At 32.9% G+C, this 26,762-nt stretch overlaps 1 protein-coding gene across 7 annotated transcripts in view; it reads right to left on the reverse strand.

Annotated features, from left to right (window-relative positions):
* CHD1 (chromodomain helicase DNA binding protein 1) overlaps positions 1-26,762 on the reverse strand; it is a 74,187-nt gene that overhangs the window by 22,768 nt on the left and 24,657 nt on the right. For all 7 annotated transcript variants that reach the window (XM_061189481.1, XM_061189480.1, XM_061189479.1 and 4 more), the window contains exons 3-23: positions 24,875-25,076; positions 23,722-23,826; positions 22,389-22,453; positions 20,296-20,445; positions 19,890-20,158; positions 18,291-18,516; positions 18,010-18,110; positions 17,605-17,783; positions 16,215-16,342; positions 15,313-15,529; positions 14,556-14,645; positions 13,480-13,670; positions 12,573-12,761; positions 11,089-11,251; positions 10,076-10,228; positions 8,290-8,361; positions 7,679-7,828; positions 4,647-4,795; positions 4,180-4,276; positions 3,965-4,060; positions 2,085-2,261 (exon numbers count right to left, since the gene is read on the reverse strand). In XM_061189481.1, the coding sequence (XP_061045464.1) occupies positions 2,085-2,261; positions 3,965-4,060; positions 4,180-4,276; positions 4,647-4,795; positions 7,679-7,828; positions 8,290-8,361; positions 10,076-10,228; positions 11,089-11,251; positions 12,573-12,761; positions 13,480-13,670; positions 14,556-14,645; positions 15,313-15,529; positions 16,215-16,342; positions 17,605-17,783; positions 18,010-18,110; positions 18,291-18,516; positions 19,890-20,158; positions 20,296-20,445; positions 22,389-22,453; positions 23,722-23,826; positions 24,875-25,076 (3,169 nt within the window). The remainder of the gene's footprint in view (positions 1-2,084; positions 2,262-3,964; positions 4,061-4,179; positions 4,277-4,646; positions 4,796-7,678; positions 7,829-8,289; positions 8,362-10,075; positions 10,229-11,088; positions 11,252-12,572; positions 12,762-13,479; positions 13,671-14,555; positions 14,646-15,312; positions 15,530-16,214; positions 16,343-17,604; positions 17,784-18,009; positions 18,111-18,290; positions 18,517-19,889; positions 20,159-20,295; positions 20,446-22,388; positions 22,454-23,721; positions 23,827-24,874; positions 25,077-26,762) is intronic.

Here is a 26,762-nt window from a genome sequence, read left to right on the forward strand (position 1 = left end):
AAACAGCTCTGGTGTGTATTTAAACTGGGACAGAGGGCAATTTGGCAATACTGTATCAAACGTCTTAAAATTTATCATTCTGCTGACCCAGCAACATCCCTACTAGGCATTTTTCTTGATATCAGGAATGTAAAGGAACACTGGTCAAGTCATTTTTATCATAAAAATTAAAAAAAAAAAATTGCAAACAATCTAAATATTCATCAAAAAAAGATCAGACAAATAATCTATACAACAGAAAGCTGAGAAGCCATTAAAAATTTTGTAGAATGACTAACATTCATTATATACTGTCAAAAGGAAGAAAGCAAGTCCCAAATTAATGACTCCAATTAAACCTGGCAAATGATATGTATTAAAAAAATACTAGAATTATGTATACTATATACTGTAATAGTATTATTACTATGATATCTCTGAGTGGACAGACATTTTTCCTGCAAGTCTTTGCAGTTCTTCCAAAGCCTCAATACATATTCTGAATCCCTAATATGCTGAAAGCTAATTGAAAGTCAATGATGGTATTTAGTTCTTATTTGTTCTAACCTTCTCCCATCCTTTCACTAGATGTAATATAATGCTGTGCTTCCCTTGCACTATAAAAAGAAACCACTAAGGGGTTTGCAGAAATAAACACAAACAAGAAACTACACATACAATTACTCTCAGGCCAAACACAAATTACTTGGCTCCATTTCTGCCTGGGATATAAAAGTTGGTAGGCTGCTCCCGCCCTAACAACAAATCTAATCTACAAAATCATAACTTTTATTACACACATCAAAATCACAAGGCAATCTAGTAGTCTAAAATATAAGGAAATAAAGCAGATTATAAGAAGAGATGGAACTTGGACACTGGCTCACTTGTGAAGAGCATGAATGGCAGACATCAAGTACCATTCAAGCAGGAAAGAGGAAAGTCAGCTAACATTTGCTAAAGACTGAGTGTGAGCTACCATGAGAGCAGAGGATCCCTGGGAACCAAAGACACAGGGAGAACCTGTACCCACTCTCAGGCGCTTCTCCACAAACCTCCACCAGCTGCTCATGAGACAGACTGGAAACAGGGCTGGAGATTACAGAAAACTTTCCTTCATGGTGAAGGCCTAGAGAAAGAGAGTAGTCACCTTTGAGGGGACAGGCAGAAAGCCTGGCCAGACCCTTCTCACCTACTGAACCGAGGACACAGAAGAAGACCTAATACAGTTGTAGGAAAAGAAAAAGAAAACAAAAAACTAGCAGGGCAAGGATTAGGGTAGGGTGGGTTCCTCATTTCCCTCAGACTCAAAATTTAAGGAGATACCAAAAAATTCAGTAATCAGGACAAATAATCTTGTAATGCAACAGTAGTCTAAAAACAGAAGTTAACGCAAAGAGCTCTAACATTAAAGTTTTTCCTTTTGCCACAGGACCCAATATAGCTTGGCATGGCGCTGCTACCATTATTTAAAAATCTACCATTTTGTTCATCTGGGCCATAAAATAAACACCAACAAATTTCTAAAACTTCAAATCACACAAGGTATGCTCTCTGACCATAAAAGAATTAAACTAGAAATCAATAGCAAAGATACTTGACAAATCTCCCAAATATTTGAAAATTAAACAACACACTTCTAAAAAAACCCTATGGGTCACAGAGGAAGTCACAAAAGATATCGGAAAATATTTTGAAATAAATGAAAATGAGAACACGACAAAAATCAAAATTTAGGAGATTCAGAAAAGGCAGTGCTTAGTGGGAAACTTGCAGCATTAAATGCTAGTATTAGAAAAGGAAAGTCTTGATTTAATGATCCAAGTTTACACCTTTAGACACTTAAAGGCCTAGATAGTTTCCCTAACACTGCCAAACATTTAACGAGAAAATAATAACCTATCCTACACAAACTCTTCCCAAAAATAGAAGAGGAGGGAACACTTTCCAACTCATTTTATGAGACAGGCATTATTAAATCAGATGAAGTCATTACTAAGGAAAAAAAAAAAAAAGCTAAGAATCAATATTTCTCTAAACAAAAAAGACAGTCCATATGTAAATACTCTTACAATACAGAAATATCTTTTAAATTAGAAAGTCACCTGTTTTGCACAGTTTCTCATTCTGGGGAGCATATAAATTTCTTCAAGTTCCTTTTGTCTTTCTTCCTCTTCTAATCGTCTTCTTTGATCTTCAGGAATGATTTCTTCCCAATTCTTTGAATTTCTTTCAGGTTCCAACTCAATGTCATCCTCATCCATATTTGAAAAGTTGGCAACCTGATAAATTCCAGAATTTTAGCAGAATAAGATTAAAGAAGAACTCATCCTTAAATTATATTTTTCTTTTTTAGCGGGAAGGAAGAGGCATACCAGAATAAGATAATATAACTTAAATAGCCTCAGGATAATGAATATGACTATGGGTTAAACCAAATATGACTGCTAAGCTAAGTTTATTTCTTCATGAGGTCAAAGTAGATAAAACCAAATGACTTCTAAGATTTCTCTTCCAGGAATGATTCTCTTTTGCCTTGCTTATCAACAAAATTATTACTAATAACAGAACTAGAGGAAGTTAACAGAGTAACAACAAAGTAATTTATAGAGTAATATGCTAAATCACCTTCTGCAGAAATTACCACACCAGTCCATTAACTACAAAGTGCTATAGAACAACCCAAAATTCTTATTTTTATGATCATAAACGAAGTACCTAAAGAGCTAATGACAAGACACAAGGAGCTCTGAGACCATAGATAAATTTATTTAGGTTCCCTAAGCCCTAGTTTATTCAACTCTGAAAACAGGGGGCTAGTAAGAGCTCACTAACTTTTGTGAGGATTAAGTAAGATAATGCATTTAAAGAACTGCGCAGAGTCTGGTACACAGAAAGCACTCATTAAAGCTAACTGCCAATACTAGTACATTAAAGCTTACAGATAACTGAAAAGACAAGAAAACTATGCTCATGCTATATAAGGAATGGGGCTGAAAATATAGTGCTTGTTCTCTCATGTATGCTATCTAAATGTTGATGATAGCCTTAAAGCCAGCTGTGTATGAGTAGCAACTCACTGGTATAAACATAATCTGTATTTATTCAAGTTAACTTATCAGTGACTTTTTCAAATTGCCAATTAGTCAAATTAAAAGCAAATAGTATAACAATGTTTAAAAAAACAAAAGTTCATTAGACAATACCCAGAGTGAGTGCCGGTTCCAGAAAACTTTACCTCTCACCAGGATTACTGAAATACTCTTCTAACTTTTCTTCCTGCTTCAATTCTTGCCTACTACAGTAAATCCTCTGCACTGCAGCCAGAATGATCCTCTGCATTGCAGCCAGGGTGATCCATTAAAATTGCAAAAGTTTCTATTCACTGCTGTGTCTGTGTGTGGCACATTGCAGGTGCACAATAAATATGTGTGAAATGAATGAATGACATTAACTGACTCTTAAAAACCTTAGGTTGTAGGAAATGGCTAGGATATAGAGGAACCTGCTTCTTTATGCTAAACAACTGGCACACAATTTATGAGGCTGGTTGACTTTAGGACTCCTTGCAACCTTTTAGCCCTCACCTAACCAGGGGTATTTGTCAGTGTTACTGCTTACTTTGTCTGACTGATTTGAGTCAAACTTGAAAACTTGAGTTTTCTTAGTTGTGATAATGCTTAAATTAATCTGATGTCAAAAACTGCTCCAATAAAGATTAGCTAAAGTCTTCAGTCATGAAAATGTAACTGTTCATAAATGATTTGGTCCCTTTCAAATCAGGTCACTACTGGTTTGTCAGAATAAGAAAGAAAAATTTTTATACACCAAAGCAAATTTTAAGACAAAGATGTTTTTAACATTTTTTTAGATTATCATGCTGATCCTGCTTAAAGAAAGAAAAGAATAAAACACTAAATGACAAAAAAAAATCATCTCTTATCAATTTATATAATTATAAAGAAAAATTAAAAAAGAAAACTACCTTGAACTGAGAAAGTAATTCATCTCCTACAGTTAAAGGTCCTGGTTCATTTTCATGAGTTTCAGCCCTCTTCAAGATTTCATCTATATCCATTTCCTAAAATAAGAAAGAAATCTTTATTTTAAATATGCTTTATGTTTTAAAATAAATATACTTTACATTTATGGCTTAAAAAATGACACATTTTGAGACAAGTTTGTTTTTGTTTGTTTTACCTGGGGCTCTTGTTCTTCTCCCTCGGGCTCCTTAAAAAGTTCCTCAGCACCAAACTTTAAAATGGCTGATAACTCTTCTTTATTGAAAGGAGTAGAACTAAAATCAGGAAAAACAAAAATACTTAACACTAACAGTCACAAATTTAACATTTACATAGCACTTCTATGAATTATTGACATAGTCACCTTTACAACAGTTAACATGACGTAGATAAGTGAAGCATTACTAGTATACTTATTTTAAAACTAAAGAACTTGAAGCTTAGGGTATTCCCCCAAGATTACAAAACTAGAGTGGTGAAACCATGTACTGAATGTATGCCATTGACTAGAAATTAGCTCAGTGCTTTAAAAAATAATACAACAACACTAAATATAGTACTTCAATGACCTGTTTACACTATGTAACATTTCAGAAAAATGAGTATAGTATGATTCTAAAAGGACTTTTTAAGTAAAGTAACTACCTTGAGGGAGCAGAACCTGTGTGTAATACTGTCTTCCCAGTTGTGTCCATTCTTTGAATCACAAGATGATCTAAAACCATCTTCTTTTTGGCCCTTTCAAGAATATCCTCTTCAACTGATCCCTTTGTAACTAGACGATAAATGTTCACCTGTAAAGATACACACGATGAAACTTAAAGCGCAGTAAAAAGGATTCGTTTTGCTAATGTTAAATGCCCAAATATTGGTACACAGACTGATGTTCATCCGACGTGAAATTTTCACTGGTCAAAAGCAATATGAGGGGCTTCCCTGGTGGCGCAGTGGTTAAGAGTCCACCTGCCAATGCAGGGGACACGGGTTCGCACCCCGGTCAGGGAAGATCCCACATGCCGCAGAGCAGCTAGGCCCGTGAGCCACAACTGCTGAGCCTGCGCGTCTGGAGCCTGTGCTCCGCAACGGGAGAGGCCGCGACAGTGAGAGGCCCGCACACTGCGATGAAGAGTGGCCCCCGCTCGCCGCAACTGAAGAAAGCCCTCGCACAGAAACGAAGACCCACCACAGCCTAAATAAATAAATAAATAAATAAATTTAAATTTCTAAAAAAAAGAAAAAGCAATATGAAAATTTAAAAATATAAAACTAAGTTTCTTCAATTTAAAGACTGAGAGTATGTCCTTCCTTCTTACATTTTGGTTAGTAGACTTTATTTGCTTCTTTTTCTTTTTTTAAAGGAATGACAGTAATTTTTAAATTATCTTTTAGCTGGGAAGGAGGGGGAATGGTAATAAACTTATGACAACCTCATACCAGTTCCCTTAATTCTGATTAATGTTTCATCATTCCAATAATCCAAAATTCCACAAATCACTTGCCAAGTTAATGATGAAGCCCTGCCATTAAAAAAAAAGAAAAAGTTTTCCAAAATAGACAAAAATTGATGTGTAGTAATTCTGCCCTACTTCTCAAGGTCAGTGGTTCTATATCAAACAATACCACCATATAGGGATACTTTGAAAATTATGGAAACATTTTTAGTTTTCAGTGATTAGGTGGGCTTATCAGCATTTAGAGCACAGGGACCTGGGATACCAGGCATTCTTCATCAAACTGGACATTTTGGCTCAATGAAAAATTATCCTATGCCTTTTGAGTCTTCCAAATGATTTTTTAAAACTGTTCTAAATTATCATGAGTCTAAATTATAACTATTTTAATATAAACATGAAGCGTTTTTACAAAGTTACAATACACACTAATTTTTTCAGGATTGGAACTACTGTGTAAATCAGTAGATAACTGGATATTGTATTATTTGGATCTTTATCAAAAGTTATTTCTAAACATTTATAGTATTGGGTCACCAATAAAACTCATCTGTATTACTAACCTAAAACTACTCACTTTGTAGTTGCTGCATGCAAATATTTAAAAGGAGATCTTAGACTCCTTTGATCAGATTTAGAACCAACTACTACTAAAATAGCAAGTACATGAAGCACAGGAATCTTATATGTCACCAATAATGAAATAATAAAGAATTTATCTCATTAATAATAAAAATATATTTCATATATATACCTATGTTTAAAAATTTTTGTTAACACAATGGTAAGAAATCTGTATTGCATTATTTTGTGATCTTATTTAGGTATTCATCCCAGAGGTCTACCACACAGCTTTCTATAGTATCTTGTCTTACTGGTTCTTTTCCTAATATGTATCCTCTATTTTCTATCCCGTATTAGAAAATGTGGTAGCCAAGGTCTTTAAGTAGTATAAGTGGAATGTTTAGTCTAGCCATGTGTTGAGGATTTCAATATAGGAGGTATCTGTTCAGTGCAATTAATCACTTTTCTCCATCTCATTCATAATATAGGAATATGCTGTCTTTTCACATATACATTAGGCCCAGCTCACCTGTGAGAATATCCTATTTCCTCACTTTCTCATCTTTGACAGTCTATAATTTGTCTTGGCATGTTGTTATCCCTCCTTCAAGTTTCCCTCTCTTTTATAAGAATTATCTGAGTAAAAAATTTTTTTAGTTTTATATTATGGATTTATTTTTCAGTAGAAAATATGAATGTTTAAAAAGTAAATAAAACGTGCCTTTTTGTGCTACTTGCTCATATCTCCTGCTTTGAAGAAGTGTGAGAACACTAGTCTAGATGGAGGTAAATGAATTAAAATTACAAGGACCAAGACATCAAAAGGATGACAGACGGTTTTTCTCAAGGGCTATTACAACTGTGCCAGACAGTTGTACAAAACTTATGAGAATGGCTTTTTTGCATAGAGAATCTTGTGGGCACATGGATAAAACACAGCCTAACAAAAAGGCAGCAATGTACTAAGCAAAACTCTTTCAATAGTTAAAATAAGTATACGAAGACATTTTAAAGTTTATATACTGAATGAAGAACACTGTATTCTATAGTTGTAAACAGAATTATGATCAAAAGAGAGTGCATGATCTTATTTAGGCATAGTTTTCTCAGTTCTGTCAGAATTTCCAGGTGATTCTGGTAAATTTGAGTTCCTCAGTACCCTATCTGTTCAATAGCAATGACTGTTCCAACAATCTTACCAGAAGGATAAACCAAAATCACTTCTAAACACTGATCATAAAAAAGATTCTAAAAGAGTAAAATAGGGCTTCCCTGGTGGTGTGAGAATCCACCTGCCACTACAGGGGAAACGGGTTCAATCGCTGGTCTGGGAAGATCCCACATGCCACGGAGCAACTAAGCCCGTGCGCCACAACTACCGAGCCTGTGCTCCACAGCCTGCGAGCCACAACTACTGAGCCTGTGCTCTAGAGCCTGTGAGCCACAACTACTGAAGCCCGTGTGCCTAGAGCCTGTGCTCCGCAGCAATAGAAGCCACCGCAATGAGAAGCCCCCACTTGCCACAACTAGAGAAAGCCTGCGTGCAGCAACGAAGACCCAACACAGCCAAAAGTAAATAAATAAATAAATTTATTTATTTTTATTTAAAAAACTTTAAAAAAATAAAAATAAAGGAGTAAAATAAGGAGAATAAAAAAATACCTGTTTCTTTTGCCCAATTCGATGAGCTCTAGCCTGTGCCTGAAGATCATTTTGTGGATTCCAATCAGAATCAAATATAACAACAGTGTCAGCTGAGGCTAAGTTAATTCCTAAACCTCCAGCTCTTGTGGAAAGCAAAAAGCAGAAATCCTGTAAGGAATTAATAAATAGGCACAATTTTAAATTTTTCTAAACTGGGACTGTGAATAATCAATGTGAGAATTTTACAATTGAATTTCTGAATTTAAAAAGTATTTTACCAATAAAACTGAAAGGTAGTTTTAAAAATTACTAATAAAATATATAAACATCTAGCAAAACCAATCAACAAGACTCCAAAATACAAATATATATATGGGAATAATAAACAATTCAAAAAGAATTCTAAATCAAAGTGGGCTAATTTATTTTGAAGCAAATCTAACTGTCCTATATTGTAATAGTATTGATACGAAAGGGTAAAATTCCTCAGATTTAACACAGAATACTGATTTAAAAACCTCACTTGCAAATCGAAACTGGCTACCACCAATAAAAAACTACAAGTTATGTATGACTAAAATAATGACTAAAACAATTTATTTACAATAAAAATTGAAAAGCGTTCATACCTCTGATCCTTCAGCATTAAAATGATCTAGAGCTTGTTTCCTCAGCTCCCCTTTTATTGATCCATCTAATCTCTGGAATAAAACATTAAAATACTGCATTGTAACAAATCAAAACTTTAAAAAGGAATTAAAATCAATTATGAAATTAAGTATGAAAATGCAGCATCGCTTTTGCTAACACTAGAAGGTACTTATAGGTAGGAAAGCAACGCCCAGGAATTCTGTCTCCAGAATCTGTGCTCTTAACCACTGGAACTGCTTTCGCTAAGAGTAAATAATAGCACTGGCTGTCATTTTACCTGAGACCCACCGTAAGAATACATTTTACATGGGAATGAAGTATACAGCTATATGCCCAAAGCAAGTTTCATGACACAATGTACTGTGATATACCCTCATTATTTTATGATTAAAAAAAAAAAAAAAAAGTTGGTACAACCCATTAAACTGATTCCCAGATCCATTAATGGGTTACAGCCCACAGTTTAAAAAACACTGAGTCCAGTGTGGTTACGGACCGACACATTGATGTCACCTGAGAACTTAGAAATGCAAATTACTGAGACCCATTTCAGACCTACTGAATCAAAAACTGTGAGAGAGGGATCCAGCAAAAGCCCTCTGTTTTAAAGTATGAGAATCACTGATTTGGGGCACCATGGGCTCTAGATGAATAGCCCACATTTGAGTATACTGAGTATTCATGGGTGCCTTGGGCAAGTAATTTGCCTTTTTCTCCTTGTAAGTTTACTTCTCAGTATATGGACATAGGAAGTAGTGTACTTCCTTCATACAGAGGATTCAGTTAGAGAACATAGTAAAACACTTAGCACAGTGTCTGACATATTGAGTGTTTACTAAATATTACCTAAACAAGAATGTCCAAAATCAAAAAAGTTTTTAAAGTATTATGTTTCTTTTTCACTAAAAATTACAATTAGTAAAACCTTTCATTCTTTCTACTTTTTCCCCTAAATGACTACATGTATCTCAATCAAGTTTATATCACCCAACACCTGCTCTTCATAGCACTTACCAGAGTCGTAACATTACATTTATTTGTAATTACCTACTTAATGGCTATCTCCCACACCAGAGTGTAAGCTCCAGCAGAGCAGGGATTATGTGTATTGAGGTTCATCATTATAATTCTGCTTCTATTTTACTGCCTGTACTAAATATACATCATTTATTAGCTGTATATGCTGAGTGTTTGCTATGTGCCAGGTACTGTTCATAAAATTGCTCTAAGGATTAAATAAATTAGATGTAAAGTGCTAAGACTGACTCTAATATTAAACACTCATTCATATTAGCTGTAATTATATTGAATGAATTTCAAAATAAATATTGAATAGACGGAATATAAGCCCATTTTGGTCTTTGGTATATTTTCTAAAGTCATGTAAGTTTTATTCAGCAAACTATGCATTAGAATAACTATGAGCTCATAATCTTCAGAATCTGCAACAGTCCTGGCAACATTCACAAGAACTGCTCTCTCTTGTCCTTCCTAAGACTAAAGCCTAATACATAAGGCTGCCCCTTAGCATTTGAACACAGGAGAGGAATACAAACTTAAAAGAAAAACTGCTTTGCTATAAGGTCAAGAAGAAAAAAAAAGAATGACAAAAATTTTTTTAACAGATCTATTTTCTTAAAAAGAGTATGATTTATATAAAATCTATTCTTCATTTACAGAAGAATTTCAAAGGTAATTTTGTAGAACACGCCCAGGAATTAGATGAAATTTAAATCAACAAAAAAGACAAAATGAAATGCTTACTTGAAAGGGGAATTGACGATACTTCAAATATTCTGCAAGTATATCTAACATCCGCACCATTTGAGAAAAAATAAGAACTCTATTGCCTCGCTCTCTTAGGCGAATTAACAGTTTGTCAAGAAGAATTAATTTTCCGCTACTACGGATTAAGTGCTATAAAGAAACAATAAATTACAACTGTTATGATGCGTTAAAAGAACTATATCAAATGAAACAAATGCCCCACAACACCTGTTTCTTTAATTATTTTAAATTGAGATTTTAAATTTTTATGTTGGAAATAGTTTATTTCAGTTTTTGAAATTTTCAGAAGCTTTATCAATTTGCTCTATGACTTAAGCTAAATTTTCCTTGCCATTTAGCACCTAGGTTTTTGCTGTATTTTCTGGAGACAAAAAAACAAAAGCACTGTTTCACTCTATTTGTCAGTTATTACACCATTTCTCCAAAAATCTTAGCTGAAAAACAATACACTGAAAGAAGCAACAACTAAGTAATCAAAGGTCTTGAAAGAGTGCGAAAATGTATTCTAATTTATATATATAAGTCACTGATAGCACTTCAAAGCACTACTATGGCTGGATGACAATTGTGCCTTCTTCACACTCTTCATTTGTCTTCCAGAAGTGATAGGAAAGGTAAGATCTAAGGTCCAGATGCTCTTCTTAAGACTACCATTTGCCATGTCACGAATTCAGCACAATCACTATTAGTGAATTTTTTCCACAATGAAAAATACACTAAGGGGTTTTTGCTGGATAAAGTACGACAGCCCATGGTTAGAGAGATCTGTTTTTAGAAAAATGATCAAAATGATTAAATGGATAAATTATAATTTTAAAATCTTTTTATAAAGACTAAAAAATAAGCAGCACCATTATTTAAATATACCATTAACCAAAGAGAACTTCTAGTCAATATATTAAAGCATTGTGCCATTTTCAGTTAAAACTGAAATAAACGTTTCTAGAATTTTGCTTTACCACAAAGTAATAAAATTTTTAAATTCTTACTTGTAAGGCCTCCTGTTTATTATAGAATTCATTATTATCTGGTGGTTTAATGAGGTAGCAATGGTTACAACATTTCTTTAGCTCCATCATAATATTCAAAAAGCCTGAGGTACTGCCCTTGGAACCTTTGCTGAGGGCTTTGTAATTTCTAGTTAATATCCATCTGTTTAGAAAAATGATTATGAAAATGATGTAGCAGAACAATTATCAGGATGAATTCTAAAACCATAAAAAATCAATTAAGTACCAAAGCAAAACTGCACCATTAAGAAGTTCAACTGCATATACAATGGACCAAACTTTGTTCACAAGACTAATGAACCTCATTCATAAGACTCATGAGAACACATAACTTGTTATCCGAACCATTAACTATACAAAGTAAAGGCTTAACGTAACACAGTGAATATAGTGTATTAATCCCTTACCCCCAAAATTTATTTTTAAAATGGTCAACTGTATTATCTATCTTAACCTTCCTACAAATTTCACTACATTGGGCACCTAATACCGCATGAGGATATCTGGTTTAGCTCCATTGCCTTCTCTAAATTACAGTTACACAATACACATACAACTTAGAGAAAAATTTTAAGTGGTTATTTTATTACTGCAAATTATATATAACATTTCCACTCACCATGATCTAACTTGACTAACACCTTTTATTTTCTTCCTTTTTACAAAGTTAGTCTTCGAAGGGACTTGAAACAATTACATCTGATTTACCTCAAAATGACAGAAAATAGGGGAAGTAGGGGTGGCTAGAGATAAAATAAGACTGGCTATGAGCTGAAAACCAAGCTGAGTGATGGAGTTTAATATATTACCCTATTTTGCATATGTCTGAAATTTTCCATAAAAAAATGTAATATTTATATAATAAATGTATTTTTTAAGTGGATGACACACATTTGTCATAAAATGTTTCTGAGAATTCAAATGCATGTAGCAGTGCATTTTATGCAATTAGATGTTTAAAAAGATATTAGGACAGGTATTTCTTTTTGATTCTTTGAAGTATTACTATATAGATCCAACATACATAATTTATACAAAATATGATTATTAACATTCTTCGAAAAGCAGGGGAGGCCTAAAATTTTGTTCTAAGTTTGTTCTTCTGGCTTCTACTTCTATCTGTCAATTATATAGTCATCATAATTACATAATAATGCCTTGGTATCATGGCAATCCTAACACTTAAAAAGAAACCCTCCATAATGTAACATAGTATGAAATAGAGAAAAACAATTAATGATGTGTTATAAGATGAATTATTTAGTCTTATGTCACCCATGATCTTGGACATACCATTAAATCTCTCTGCCTCAATCAATATGCCATAGAATAAACCCATTCTAAAATTTAAGAATTGTTACTGCTCTAAGACCCAAATGGGGCTGGGGGGGCACCTGGATGAGACAAGGACAGGGGTTATGTACAATTAAATGTTCAGAACATGTGCTCTGTTTACAGCTTACTTGTAATATTGTTTCTGTAAAGCACTCATTTCCATTCTTAAAATCTGCTCAACCTTGGCAGGAAGAGATTTTTCCACATCTTTCTTAACCCTGCGTAACAGAAATGGCTCAAGCTCCTTGTGGAGGCTTGCATAACCATATTCTCTGCCTTTGCCATGTTCTTCTTCAAAATCTTCCCAGGAAGAAAACCTTAAAAATGTAAGCAAATGGAAGAATCACTAAAAGAAGTCAAAATGCATTTGAGATTTTTCAGGATAGTCAGATGTAAACAAAATACAGATTTTTAGAAAAAAAAAATTAGCTAAAATTAATCACTTCTAATAACTATCCTTCCAAGAAATCTATTGTATATCTATATAGAGGTAAAATATAAGGAGTTGTTTTATAAATAATTTTTGATTTTCCTTGAGTTAAATAAAGATGAAATATTTTCAAATACGGGAGTAATTATCACTAAAATATTTCTCAAAGAAAGTTCTGAATCTATTCAAAGAAAATATGTATGTGAACTTGGATGAGTTATTTATCTTTAGTCTGGTTTTCCTCATTTAGAAAATGGAATTTTCTAAGAGCACCTCGTTACTGTTGTTACTGCTACTGTTCAGTACTAAGAATGATACTATTTCCATTTTTTAAGCAAGGTATATTTCGAACCCAGGCAAAATCAACTGTTGTAATTTATTATACGTGGCTCAAGCTTATTTATTTACAAAATTGAAAAATTAAAGTATTATTTCAAACATGAAATATTCCATCCCATTTCCATTTCGTTTCTTCTTAATAATCCCTGGTCCAATGTTTGGGACAATATAACCTCCTTCTGACCTTATTACCTACACTAATTATTTTCCTGCTAAACTTAGCATACAAAACTAACACTAACATTGTATATCTCAATTTATCTTACTTTTCTGGCATAATGAAATGTAGCAAAGACCAGAGCTCTTTGAGGGAGTTTTGCAGAGGAGTTCCAGTGATAAGGAGACGGTGATTGGACTTAAAATCTATTAAAGTTTTATACAGAAGAGAATCATCATTCTTTAATCGATGTGCTTCATCTACACCTATAAATGCCCAATTTAGACCTCCAAGGAATGCCTTAAAATGAACAGAAAAACATAGTTAATATTTCGAGAGAAACATTAAAATGAGGCAAATTTAAAAACAAACCTATGTCTAATATTCAGATAAAAATTATGTATTATTCTAAGATTTATTGGAATCTTCAAATCAAGTAACTCAACATGCAAAATAAAGTTCCTTCCATGACTAATTGAGCCATTAGAAAAACAAAATATAATATAATAAAATGAAAGTTTTTTTACCAGCTTACATATTGAAAATAAAAACTATGGTATCATTTAAAAATTTTACAGAAGATTTTTAAGCCTAAGCCCAGTAGAAACCTCTATTAATGTTAATTTGCAGAATATAAATTTGGAACAGTGTGTTACTCCAAGTGTAGTTATAATTTACTGTATAAATTTTATGAATTGTATATCTCCAATATATAAACGTGGGTCTCCGACTTAAAACAGAGACAAACCTGATTCTGCTACTTAACAGTTGCATGACCTCAGGCAAGTTCATTAACTTCCTTGAGACTTGACTTTTCTTCACAATAGGGACAGCAGTATATTATAAAGTAATTATGAAGAATTAAATAAGACAATAGCTATAAAGCATTTACCCAGTGGTAGCGTAATCCTGTTAAGTATCTTCCTCCTCTTTAAAGACTTCAGAAATCAACAGACACTACACCAAACTAGTTTCATATTCTTTGGCTTGTTTTTACAACACTTTAAAAATGTAAAAATTATTCTTACTTCAAGGATCATAAAAAAAATAAACAGATAAGCCAGATTTGACTCACAGGCTTTAATTTGCTGACCCCTGATTTAAGTTATCTTCTCATCCTATCCACAACGTATGGTAAAGAAAAAACTGATGTATACTAAACAGAGAAATACAGATAATACACACCTTATCCTTCAATAAGATTTCATAAGTTGTTAACAGTATATTAAATTTTAACCGTTTGGTCTGGGGATGCATCCATTCATGAGTTCTTATCTATCAAGAAATTTCAAAGACAATTTTAGGACAAACAGTAAAAAAAAGTATACTGTTACTTGAATATCTAAAATAAAATCCATTCAAAATACACAAAAAACTATGTCTATATGTTTAGGTAATAAAATAATTTTAACTATTCTTTATATAGTCCAACAAGCTACAATGATCTTACTTATCATAAATAAAATATAAATACTCCAGCATATCAAAACCTTCTATAAAAAAAGACACATTTTTAATATACACTTCTTACTGAAGGAAGTTCTCATTTGACAAACACAAGTGATTTTTTTTTTTGAGGATTAAATATTATGTCTGGGGTTTGCTTCACAACAACTGGGAGGAAAGTACCATGTAGAGGTACAGATGAAACAAAACTGGCAAGAGTTAAAATTGTGAAGTTGTACCTATGCACATGGAAATTTATTATACTCTTCTGTAGGCTTTCATGCATATTTGAAACTTTCAATAAGGCAGGAAAAATATATATATATAAAGTAACACTAAACCAAAAATTAATTTTTATTAAGCCAATCAAACACGTATTGAATCTTACTGTGTGGCAAGTTTAATGCTAGAAACTAAGACTTTATAAAGACAAATCAAGATGTGTCCTCAAAGACAAGTTTGTCTAAATTTCTAAATTTGTGGAGAAACAACTTACCATGTTTCTGCTGTTGATGTCACCTAAATAAACCACAGCATTCATTTGAGAAGCCCATGTTTGAATCTCCCTTTGCCAGGAAGTGAGAGTGGAGAGTGGTACTACTAATAGAAAAGGTCCATATAATTGGTGTTCATGAAACAAATAGTTCAGAAATGATATCGTCTGTATTGTTTTTCCAAGGCCCATTTCATCAGCAAGTATGCAACTATTTCCTCTACAAAGTTAAAAACAAAAATCATGTATGCAATAAAGATTCAAATTTACAAGACACCTTTTTACATAATCCATGTACAGGTTTATATGAAGTTAAATAAGATGAATCTGATAGTATTATTTATAATATGCCACTTTTATTAACTATAAATAATAAATGTCAAGGCCATTATAATAGTGTAAGAGAAGAGTTTATCATTTTAGACCAGAAGCAGCTAAAAGATTAACAGCATTACCTATAATCAGATATGTAGACAAGAACACAACCCATCTACAAGTGGTAGAGCCCAGATAAAACTACAGCTATGGTAAAGTTTTAAAAAAAAATTGCACCTTAGTCACCTATATTGCCAAGAACAGAGTAGGGGACATAGGAGAGAGGAAAGAAAAATAGAGGCCTAAATGGATATTAGAAATAACTGGAAGAGAAATAGTCCAGGACTACTGTGAAACAGAATGTATACATATTCTGATTTCAATTTCAATAAAAACTTATTTAAATACTGCAACGATCAAAAGGTTCTTTCTTCTTAATATGTAATAAGTACTGTTTATATAATTGGAAATTCAAAGACCTGCATATAAACACCAAAGGGTCTTATTCTTTACGTTGGTAGAAATCTTTTCCAAACCCTGTATTTGTAAAATTTTTACCCTCTTAAATAGACAATTCAAAATATACTTACTTGCACCAAGAGTGAGCAAGCCAATTTAAACCATTCAGTTGATAATCTCTTAATTCTAATCCCTCATGTCCTCCAATATAGGATGGCTGCTTCTTTAGGGCTACAAATCTTGGCCTCTGTTTTAAAACCTTTAGTAGAAATAAATGTTAATATGAAGAATTATTAAACATAAGAAATCATATTAAAAGAAGAAGATCTTTTATCTTTTACCATAAATTTTAAAATTTCATTTCAAATCATCAAGCCCAAAAATTCCATGACTCAAAATATATCTGAGGATTCAGTCAAAGAAGACTGTTTTCTATTACTGTAACAATGTACGGTAAAATATTTTGCTCTCTTTTGTGAATAAAAAATGATAGATAAGTAAGTTCTTACTGAAATACTTGGGTCTCACATGTTTCACAAGCAAAAGCTATGTTAAACTTATTCATTTAACCATCGCTCCAGCCCTGACGTAGAAATAAACCATAAAACTGGTTTAACTTCCCATTTGATTTCTGATTTCTAAATTACCATTATGAATTTAATTCCATCTTGTAATAAGAAAACAAATTCTAGTAGTACACACCCAAAACTATCACTAATAGTAATTTTAAGTACAAAGATATTATATTAGGCAAGGTAGTCCTGGATACTTTCTTATGGGACATCCCTCTTTTCCTTTCCTACCATCATGGAAAATATTCACTACTTTTTAAAAAATAAGTAAATAAATAAATAAATGTATGTATGTATGTATGTATGTATGGCTGCGTTGGGTCTTCATTGCTGTGCGTGGGCTTTCTCTACTTGTGGCGAGCGGGGGCTACTCTTCGTTGTGGTGCACGGGCTTCTCATTGTGGTGGCTTCTCTTGTTGTGGAGCACGGGCTCTAGGCACACAGGCTTCAGTAGTTGTGGCAGGTGGGCTCAGTAGTTGTGGCTCGCGGGCTCTAGATCACAGGCTCAGTAGTTGTGGCGCATGGGCTTAGCTGCTCTGCGGCATGTGGGATCTTCCTGGTCCAGGGCTCGAACCCGTGTCCCCTGCATTGGCAGGCGGATTCTTAACCACTGCGCCACCAGGGAAGTCCTTCACTACCTTTTAAATCAAGCATATACATCTAGTTTCCAAGGAATTTTCCCTTTTTGATCTCCCTAACCCACTCCCCACAACTACCACCACCAATTTATTATCTATCTGACACAGATTCACTCACCAAGGCTAAAAGACAGTGCCACATGTAAGATGGCATAGCAATTACAGGAACATCATTTCCTGTAAGACCTACCATCCAAGCAGTTCTCTCCTTTAGCCTATGTGAAATCAGGATCCAACTCTCTATGTAGGCTTGTAATATTTATGATGCATAAATATATTTTCAATAATTAAAAATGGCAAACAATACTCACTTTGCAGTCTTTAAAAGGAGTAGTTTTTGATTGATTCCTGCTGAAATACTCATCTATGCACGCTTGAAATTTTTTGGAAATGAGAGCTCCATCTTCCCAGCTGCACTCTGAGTATGGAAGGCCCTGCCATTTGCAATAATAATCAGGATAGCCAGCAGCTGACTTTTGATTGGAATGAGCTGTGAGATAAATCAGGTATTTATTTTACTTTTTACACTCTTATCCAAGGAATAATTCTTGGTTAAAAACTATACAAGTAAAAATAAGCCATCTGATTTAAATACTCTATTATTATAGTAAGAGCAAGCTACTGTATTTGATGTGTAAGCAGTAAATTTAAGATTTTTTTCAGATGACTTCAAGCATGGAAAGATAAATGTTTAATTAGAATCATTTATTACTAACCAATTATTCGCTCCACTATTTGATACTGCTTATGGAGATCATCTGTAAGTTCTTGCTGGCAATTATAATATTCCACATCTTCTGGAGAAGCATTTTTCAACCTGAAAGATTATTAATCCAAGAACAGACTTAAAAATCTCCCCCAATAACCCATCCTCCAAAAACCATCTGTAGCACAAAGTCTCCCATTTTGCCACTCATCATGTGAATCAGTTTGAATAATGAAGAAACTGAAAAAGAAATAAAGCATCATTAATTTTTAACTCTAATATAAAACATACCATCTTTTTGTTTCCTGATCTTTTTTCTTATAATTATCTAATTTTTTCATTCCTCTAACATTCTGCTGCTTAAGGGTTTCTTCTGTCTCCCAAGTATTGTGGATATGTGACCATCCTTTCCATTTAATTAAATACTGGATCTCTCCTGGTTCCTTGTTTTTTTCAAATCCTGCATTTGGGTCACCATCTGCTTCAACTGCATAGATGGTTGTAGTAGCACCAGTAGCTGAAAAGAAAAGCACAATACATTCCATGTAATTCTGTTATAGAAGCATTTCAACTCAAAACTTCAAGAATATAAAGAGAAAAATATATGCTCTTTTAAATAACAAACAGGGTGTAAGAATTTATGGGAAATTATATTACACATTTATAAAAGAAACTCTGAATTCTAGAACAGAAAGATTATCTAATTTAATCCCCTCGGTTTTAAAATTAGAAAAAAAAAGGTCAAAAAGACAGCAGCTCACATGAGATCATACAGCAATTTATGATAACTGATGATTGAAACATTAATAATTGGAAATTAAAATAACTAAAAATCATCTTTAAAAACTACATGTCCAAAATCACTGTGGAAAAGATATCTGCACCCCCATGTTCACTGTAGCATTACTTATAATAGCTAAGACACTTTGGAAAGAGCGTAAGTGTCCACTGACAGATAACTGGATTAAAAAAAACATGATACATACATATACATATACATGTACATATACAATGGAATACTATTCAGCCATAAAAAAGGAGGAAATCTGCTATTTGTGACAACATGGATGGACTTTGAAGGCATCATGCTAAATGAAATAAGTCAAAGAAAGACATGCTGTGTGATCACACATATATGGAAAAGGGAGGGAGGAAAGGGAAGAATTCATAGAATGAGAGATTAGATTCATAGTAACCAGAGGTAGGGCAAGTATGATGAAGGTGGTCAAAAAGTACAAACTTCCAATTATAAGATAAATAAGTACTGGGTATGTAATGTACAACATAATGACTATAGTAAACACTCCTGTATGGTATATCTGAAAGCTGCTAAGAGAGTAGATTCTAAAAGTTCTCATTACAAGGGAAATTTTTTAAAAAATTCTATCTATATTGAGATGACAGATGTTAACTAAACTTATTATGGTAATCATTTCACAATATATGTAAGTCAAGTCATTATACTGCCCACCTTGAAACTTATACAGTGCTGCACTGTCAATTATGTCTTAAAAAAACTGAAAGGAAAAAAATGTATGTCAAGGTAACTAAAAAATAACTTACATATTTGAGATGGAAGAAAGAAGTTTTAAACCAAACCATATGTCAAATTGAAAATACTTAAAAAACAACTATTTATTTAGGTATGGTAACAGAAAAACTCAAATGCACAGGTTAAAAATTCCCTAATATCCACAACGTACGATGAGATCAAATGGATACTTCCTGGAAGAAAATATTCAGGCTAAGCAAAGTATATTTTATAGCAAATAAGTAAAAAGAAAAAAATCCACCCTCTTGGCTTTCAAAGTTGAAAAATCTTCAAGAAATACTTTACTCTAGTAAATATTACTGAAACAACCAAAAAATAAATGTTTCTTAAAAAAATACCTCCTTTTCTCCCAATCCGACAATCCATAAACCGTTCTATTGTTTCAAATTCCTCTTCCTCGGGTTGAGGAACATCCTCTCCACAGACTTCAAGTAGGTCATCAGAATCTGTTTTCATTTCTTCGTCTTCCTTATAGCTAACATTGACAGTTGCTTGTCGACGAGAGCTTCTTTTATCATTATCATAGTCTTCTTCATCCTCCTCCTCAGATGAATCAATCTGTCTCTTTTTTTGTCCAATAATCTTTTTTCCATTTTTTGACTTAGATCTAGGGAAGACCAGGGGAGAGAGGTGTTTTACAGAAATACTGGCATAAAATAAGATTTGAGAAACTGTGAGAAAAAGAACGAATACCTTCTGTAACCAACAATTTTCAGAATCAAACCAAGAACATACTATACTTACCTATTTTGAGGTTTTCTACTTTTAACTTTGTTTTTTGGCTCATAATCAGATTCTGTTTCATCACAACTACTTTTATCTCTTTCTTCTTCAGATTCTGAATCTGAACCAGACTGAGATGGAGATCCTGACCCAGACATCTGCCAATCTTCACTGTATGTAAAATATATAAAGGATGTTTATTCATACTTATCACATAGCAAATTATGTCTGATAAGATATAAAAATAATCAGGCTAAATTACATTCCAGCTGATATCAAAAATATTGCTTTCACCCATTATAAAAATATTCAAATGTCTATAGAATAAGAAAAATGCTAGAAAATATTCTTCACAGATTTCTCCAACTCCAGAGTTTTCTGTTAATTATTTAGTTATACCTCAGTGAAAGGCAAATTAAGTGGATCTATTTTGATTATTAGTATAGATGAAAACACAGTATGTTAATTTGAAGAGTCACAGTGTTTAATTTTGAAAACCTTGTATAATTATTATACTGCCATTTCAAAAAGAGATTCTAATCCCTTTCATCTTAATTTTCTGGAGATTGTGATTTTTAAAAACATACCCTTCAAAAATGATTTTTAAAATACAACATGTTCATTAAGAAGCTTAAAATAAGGTATCAGAAAATGGAAAAACAAACAAAAAATCCCATCTTAACCAACATTCAATTATTACCTTAACTTTATTACTATTTTTAGTCTATTTAATTCCAATTAACATGTAAAGAAAAAAATATTGGATGCACTGTTAATATTCTGCTGTAATATAAACTTCAAATGAAAGATACACATTTAAGTTCTTACGTATACACTACATCCTGTCTCACAGTTGCTGTTGCTACTCCATTGCTCTGCATGGCTTGCATCAATTATGACTGTGTTAAGGGTTACACAAGCAAGCACATATGATAAAATCTGGTTTATGATAAAAAACATAATAGAGAAACTAATTTTTTTATCTTGAGATTTGTTTTCAGAGTTTGCACATTAGACAATAGCAATAGGCAGGATATATGAAAAAGTCTCCGTTTTACATTTTTATAATAAATATTATGATTTGTATATCCAACCAAATCTCTCCATCATCCCAAATTACTTTTGTTTTAAAAATATTCTTTGCTTGCACCCATGCTAAGTTCAGAAATTACTAACTCAGTGGAAGAGTTAAACAGTTGATGAGACACAGTAGTTGAAAATACACTTAGTAAAACAGAAGACAGATCTGAAGAAATCAGCCAGAATGCAGCATAGCAATAAAAGGATAAAAAACATGATACAGTAAGATTCATGGATAGGATGGATGATCCAACAAATATATACAATAGATATGATCCAGTAAGACAGATACAATATATATCTATTAACTGTAGTAACAGAGAAGATTTACAGAATGGGAAAGAGAAAATGCCTAGAGATACAATGACTGAATTTTCAGAAACTAGTAAAACTCATGAATCTTCACATTAAAGATACATAAAATAAAGTGCATAAAGTGGGATAAATAACAAATCCAAAGCTGGATGCACCAAAGTGAAAGTGCAGAATACCCAAGACAAAGAGAAAAATAAGAGACAAGACAATGGAACAATGAGAAATGAGAGAAAAAAAACTCAGACCATCTAAAATATCAGAACTGAGATCTGAGGTACTCTTAACACTTCCTGGGTCAAGATCTTTAGGAAATTACAGTGAGTTTCTAAATGAGTTCTACAGAACAAGTAAATTTCATGTGCAGATAAATAGTAAGGATAGCTATTAACATCAGAATCACCTAAAATCTATCATCTGTTGGTCCCTACACTTCTATATAGGTTTCTCAAGTTATCAAGATTTTCTGATATTGTGACTAAGAAGATCTTTGAAGTTTAAAAATATATAGGGGAGAGGGGTTATAGGAGATAAACAAATGGCACAAAAAACTCAGGTTGTCACGGAAAGATAAAAGTTAAAAATTAATGGTTTAAATTAACCTAATAAAATGCCATGAACCAAGAAGTTCACTTTTGGCAACAATTGTTCATAAAGGAAGAAATACAAAATCATTAGGATTTTCTTGATATAAAAGTAATCAGTTGAACAAAACGGCATACTCTTTATGCTTTTTCCTTTTGACCTCACTCGATGAGTCATCGGAATCTTCACTGCTAGAAGAATCCTGTAGAGAAAAATATATGAAGTTAATGTTATTAATGATTAGAATTTAACCATAATATATTTTTATTACTTTTATTAACTTTGTATTACTTTACTACTTTTATTACTTTTTATTAACATTCACTTTAATAATAAAGGCTCCTTTTTTCCATGTTATGTTTATACCATTAATTAGCACATAAAGTAATTAATAACATTTTTATTGCAAATATATAACAGCCAGTGAAATTAGGTAAACATCAGCATTTTGTATAAAATCTTATAATCTACTGTCTCTGGAGACTATTACTGTTGCCTAGTATGGCCTCAAAAAGGAATCCTAATTGTTGGTATGTCAAATTTTCATTTAATATTTTTCTTCCTCATCAGGCAGTTTTTGATACACAAATATCCCCCACTCTTTGAAAGTTCAATTTCTACCACTTCACTTTTACAAAAAACCTTCATTGGTACCTGTTTTCACTAACTGAAAAAAATCCAAAGAGAATTTTTACTTTTACAAAAACCAGCAAAAAGCAAAAACAGCGTTCAGCATTTGTTTTGCAGAGAGCTGTTATAGAGGCGGCAAGCATGCGGAGCAGCGAGAACAGCACCTCCAAGCTCCTTCCCTGGGAACTACACTCCGCATCTCAGCACTAGCTCCCTAATTCTGAACTGTGTCTGTGAGCATCTGTGCTTTATCTCCGTTTATTCTGCACAACAGTTACCAAGATGTGTCCTAAGGAAATAGCTTCTTTGCTTTACACCATTTGGCTTAGGAAAGGAACACTCTACTTTCGGATAGTTGGGGAAACCTACAGTTCTTCCTGAATGTCTTTGTGCAAACACACCTGCATGTGTGCTCATGTGCGCACAGGAACTACAATGTTTACAGTTGCAGCCTATTCTTTTAAAAACATGTTGAGAATTCTGTTATTAATGTTCTGTACAAATATGATTTAACAGTATAGTACTTCTTCATTCATATATGTGAGTGCATACATGTGTGTGTTTGTGTATGTGTATTTTCCTAGTATTCATATTTAGTTTATTCTAGTTTTGCTGTTATGAGCAAATGCATACAAATTTCTGTTGTTTGTTTTAGAAACAAGAAGAAATTTGGATAAAAATATGTCTACATTTCAAGGCTATTGATACACATATTTAAATGTAGTTATTTTCCTATCCTTTTAAAACCCTTACTGTTTCTAGTAATTTCATAAATTGCTACCTAAATGATTACATATCATGTCTACTTTTCAGATAAGAGTTTTCACAATGAAAACTCACCTCTTCTGATCCACTATTAGATGAAGCTTGATGTTGCTGCTGCTGCTGCTTCTTGAGCATTGCAGATCTCTGAACAGCCAGAATACTAGGGCTAGATTTCCAAAACTATAATAGAAATATAAACAAGTGAACAAAGTTTTGAGAAAACTGGAAAAAGATTAATTTATTGAAAAGTAGTACCAACATTTTCACTGCCTCCAAATAATAAATTAAGACTATTTTTCTTACTCACATTATATGTAATACAATATTATTGCAATATAATTAAAATAAAATGCTGAGCTTTAGTTGTATATAAATAATTTATGGTGTTTTGAGTTTCACAGACAATCAATCAATATGTTCTTTGGTATTAAGACTATTATTTTCAAAAACGATGTGATAATATATGACACCAGTGCTACTCAAAGTGCGGCTGCTATTGTTTTAATTGGCGTGAGGTGAAGATGAAGAGCTTGAGTCAGAATGCAAATCAACTAAGCACAGTTTTAGTTCAACTGACTTTTTGTTTTTGTTTGTTTTTGATAGCAAGACTTCCTGAATGAAGGAAGCTGTATGTATATTCTGGCCCAAGCATCTTATCATGACTGGTACTCTAAGTAACACTACTGTATACTATTCTGAGGTATAGACAAGTTTTAGTAAATCTTGTAATAGCCTTTTTTAAACAGAATGGCTCTTAGCCGATTCTACCATGTATCTTCAAGGAAGCAGAGTTCTATTAAAGTCTCCTATTAGCAATAAAGTATCTCCTCTGAAGATCTTGAAAGTAGAGATCACACTGTAAGATTAACAAAAAGACCTCACAAAGCCTTAAATTTTTATCCATGAGACAATGAATGTTTATGCAACAATTTCTGCCTCAAAAAGAGAAAGTTTTGTATGTGTTCATTTTTGTATGTGTTACAAAGTTTTGTACAGTTTTGTATAGTTAACAAAGTTTTGTATGTGTTCATATAGTTAGACTGCTTCTCTTCCAAGCCAATCAGTCCCCAGATACTGAACCACAAGTTTGAGAATCACTTAAAGTGTATTTTAATATTTGAAATTAACATTTTCTAAAAGCTAGATTAAGAATGCTCTAAACCAAAGCTATACATTTTCCCAAAGTAATACAAGAAATCTACCTTTCATTGGATAGTTTATTTATTACCTCAGCTCCATCAACTTTCGGTGGTTTTGCTTGAACTTTATTTTCTCGGGAATTGTCTGACTCAGACTCTGACTGACTGCCCGATTCAGATCCAGAGTCAGAGTCACTGCTACCTGACTGGCTACTGCTTCCATCACTACTGCTTCCAGAACTTGAACCAGATCCAGAGCCTGACGCTGACCCAGAATCATCATCCGACTGGCTACAATTTGAAAATAAACAGATTTCAAACAAAATTCATTAAAAAATTTAGTTTTTCTTAACTCAGCAAAAAGCCCCAAATCATTAAACCTTGTTCAGTTCATATGTCAACTGTCTATAACCAAACAAATAGAAAAAGGAATTAATGTTAATCTCTGGTAATAACTGACATACTGGATAGATTTAGTACAGTTTGGGATAAAACACAAGCAATCAGATCACAATCTTCCTCCAAGATAATGAACAAAACCTACCAAGTACAGAATCCTGGGCTAGAAAGTTGGGAAAATGAAAAGTTTAAGCGGCAGTCCCTATCTTTAAAAGGCTATTTGATGTAGTAAACATAAAGAATGAATTCTGTGAAGAAAAGGTTAAATGTGTTAAAAATTCTCATAGCAAAAGGTAGAAAACAAATTAATTTATAGTTTCAACTTGTTTTCAAGTTTACATTTTATGTTCTATCATCTCAGGGGAATGTAAATTAATTACCACTAAACTACGATAAAATACAATTTACTAAAAAATAAGATCAGTAATTGCTTCTCTGAGAAAATTATTGAGTCTTTTACGGTTCCTTAGTAATAAATCTGAAATAGCAAATTCTCACAATCTTTCCTAGCCTCTATACACACACATGTGAAAGCAATTAATAGTTCAATGAGAAACTATCTCATTCTCCAGAACTTATTTTCAGTCCGAAGTGACCTAGAGATGGTCTGTACGAAATAAATGATTGTATAAATTACTATTATCCAAAAGGCCATTTGTTCACTTGGTGTTTACATTTGAATTGTTGAAAACCAGGGCATTAAATTTTTGAAATACATGGTAGACTCAGCTTTTGATGTAATTTCATCTGGCTTCATGAGAAACAACAGGGAATATACACCAACACACAGCAAAACTCAAGCTTCATGTTCTCTTGCTGTAATTTTCAGAAATACCACCAGATGGAGGTATTACTCTAAGAAAATCCTGCAATATCAAAAAGTAATCCCTTTCTAAAAGTAATTTCTCCTTTTCGAGAGCAAGAAGTTTCTACATGGAAATACAGACATAAAAGTTTTCAAGAAGACTTTTGATTCCAAAAGTTAGATATAAATTAAAATGCTTAAGGTGTGAACAAACATATGCCTATTTTTAAAATCTGGGAATCTAGTGGAATATATGTTTTTCTACATTTCTGCCACAATTTCTACCCTCTAGACACCTGGTTCAAGAACAGCATAGTGTCTTTTAATTAAAAAACAAAAACAAAATTTACCATACTGTATTTTACTTGGGTCCCTTGAAATTTCAACAAGAATATCAGAGAAGATATTTTTCCTGACACACAATTTTATTGTTCCTTTAACCCACTAGGCAAGAGACGTTTTTCATTTATTCAATAAACCTTACTGAGAACTTTCATTCGTTAGGCACTGGGAAGACTGAGATGAGACAAAGTCTTTACCATTAAAAGAACTTCTAACCTGTTATGGAGAGACAGTCATGTCAACCAATGAATACCACTCTGGGCATATTTAAGATAACTGAACTAGGAGTATGGGGAGCACTGAAGACACAAACAAGTCAGGTACAGTAATCACGGAACATTTAGAAGAAAGGGAAGATGAACTAATCCCTTAGGAAAGAAGAATTAAGCAGAGGGGTATCATTTTAATTGCTTACAAGCTTCTTGAGGGTA

The sequence above is a fragment of the Eubalaena glacialis genome, chromosome 4 (genome assembly GCF_028564815.1).
Source record: "Eubalaena glacialis isolate mEubGla1 chromosome 4, mEubGla1.1.hap2.+ XY, whole genome shotgun sequence".
In the NCBI taxonomy this organism is placed as follows: domain Eukaryota; kingdom Metazoa; phylum Chordata; class Mammalia; order Artiodactyla; family Balaenidae; genus Eubalaena; species Eubalaena glacialis.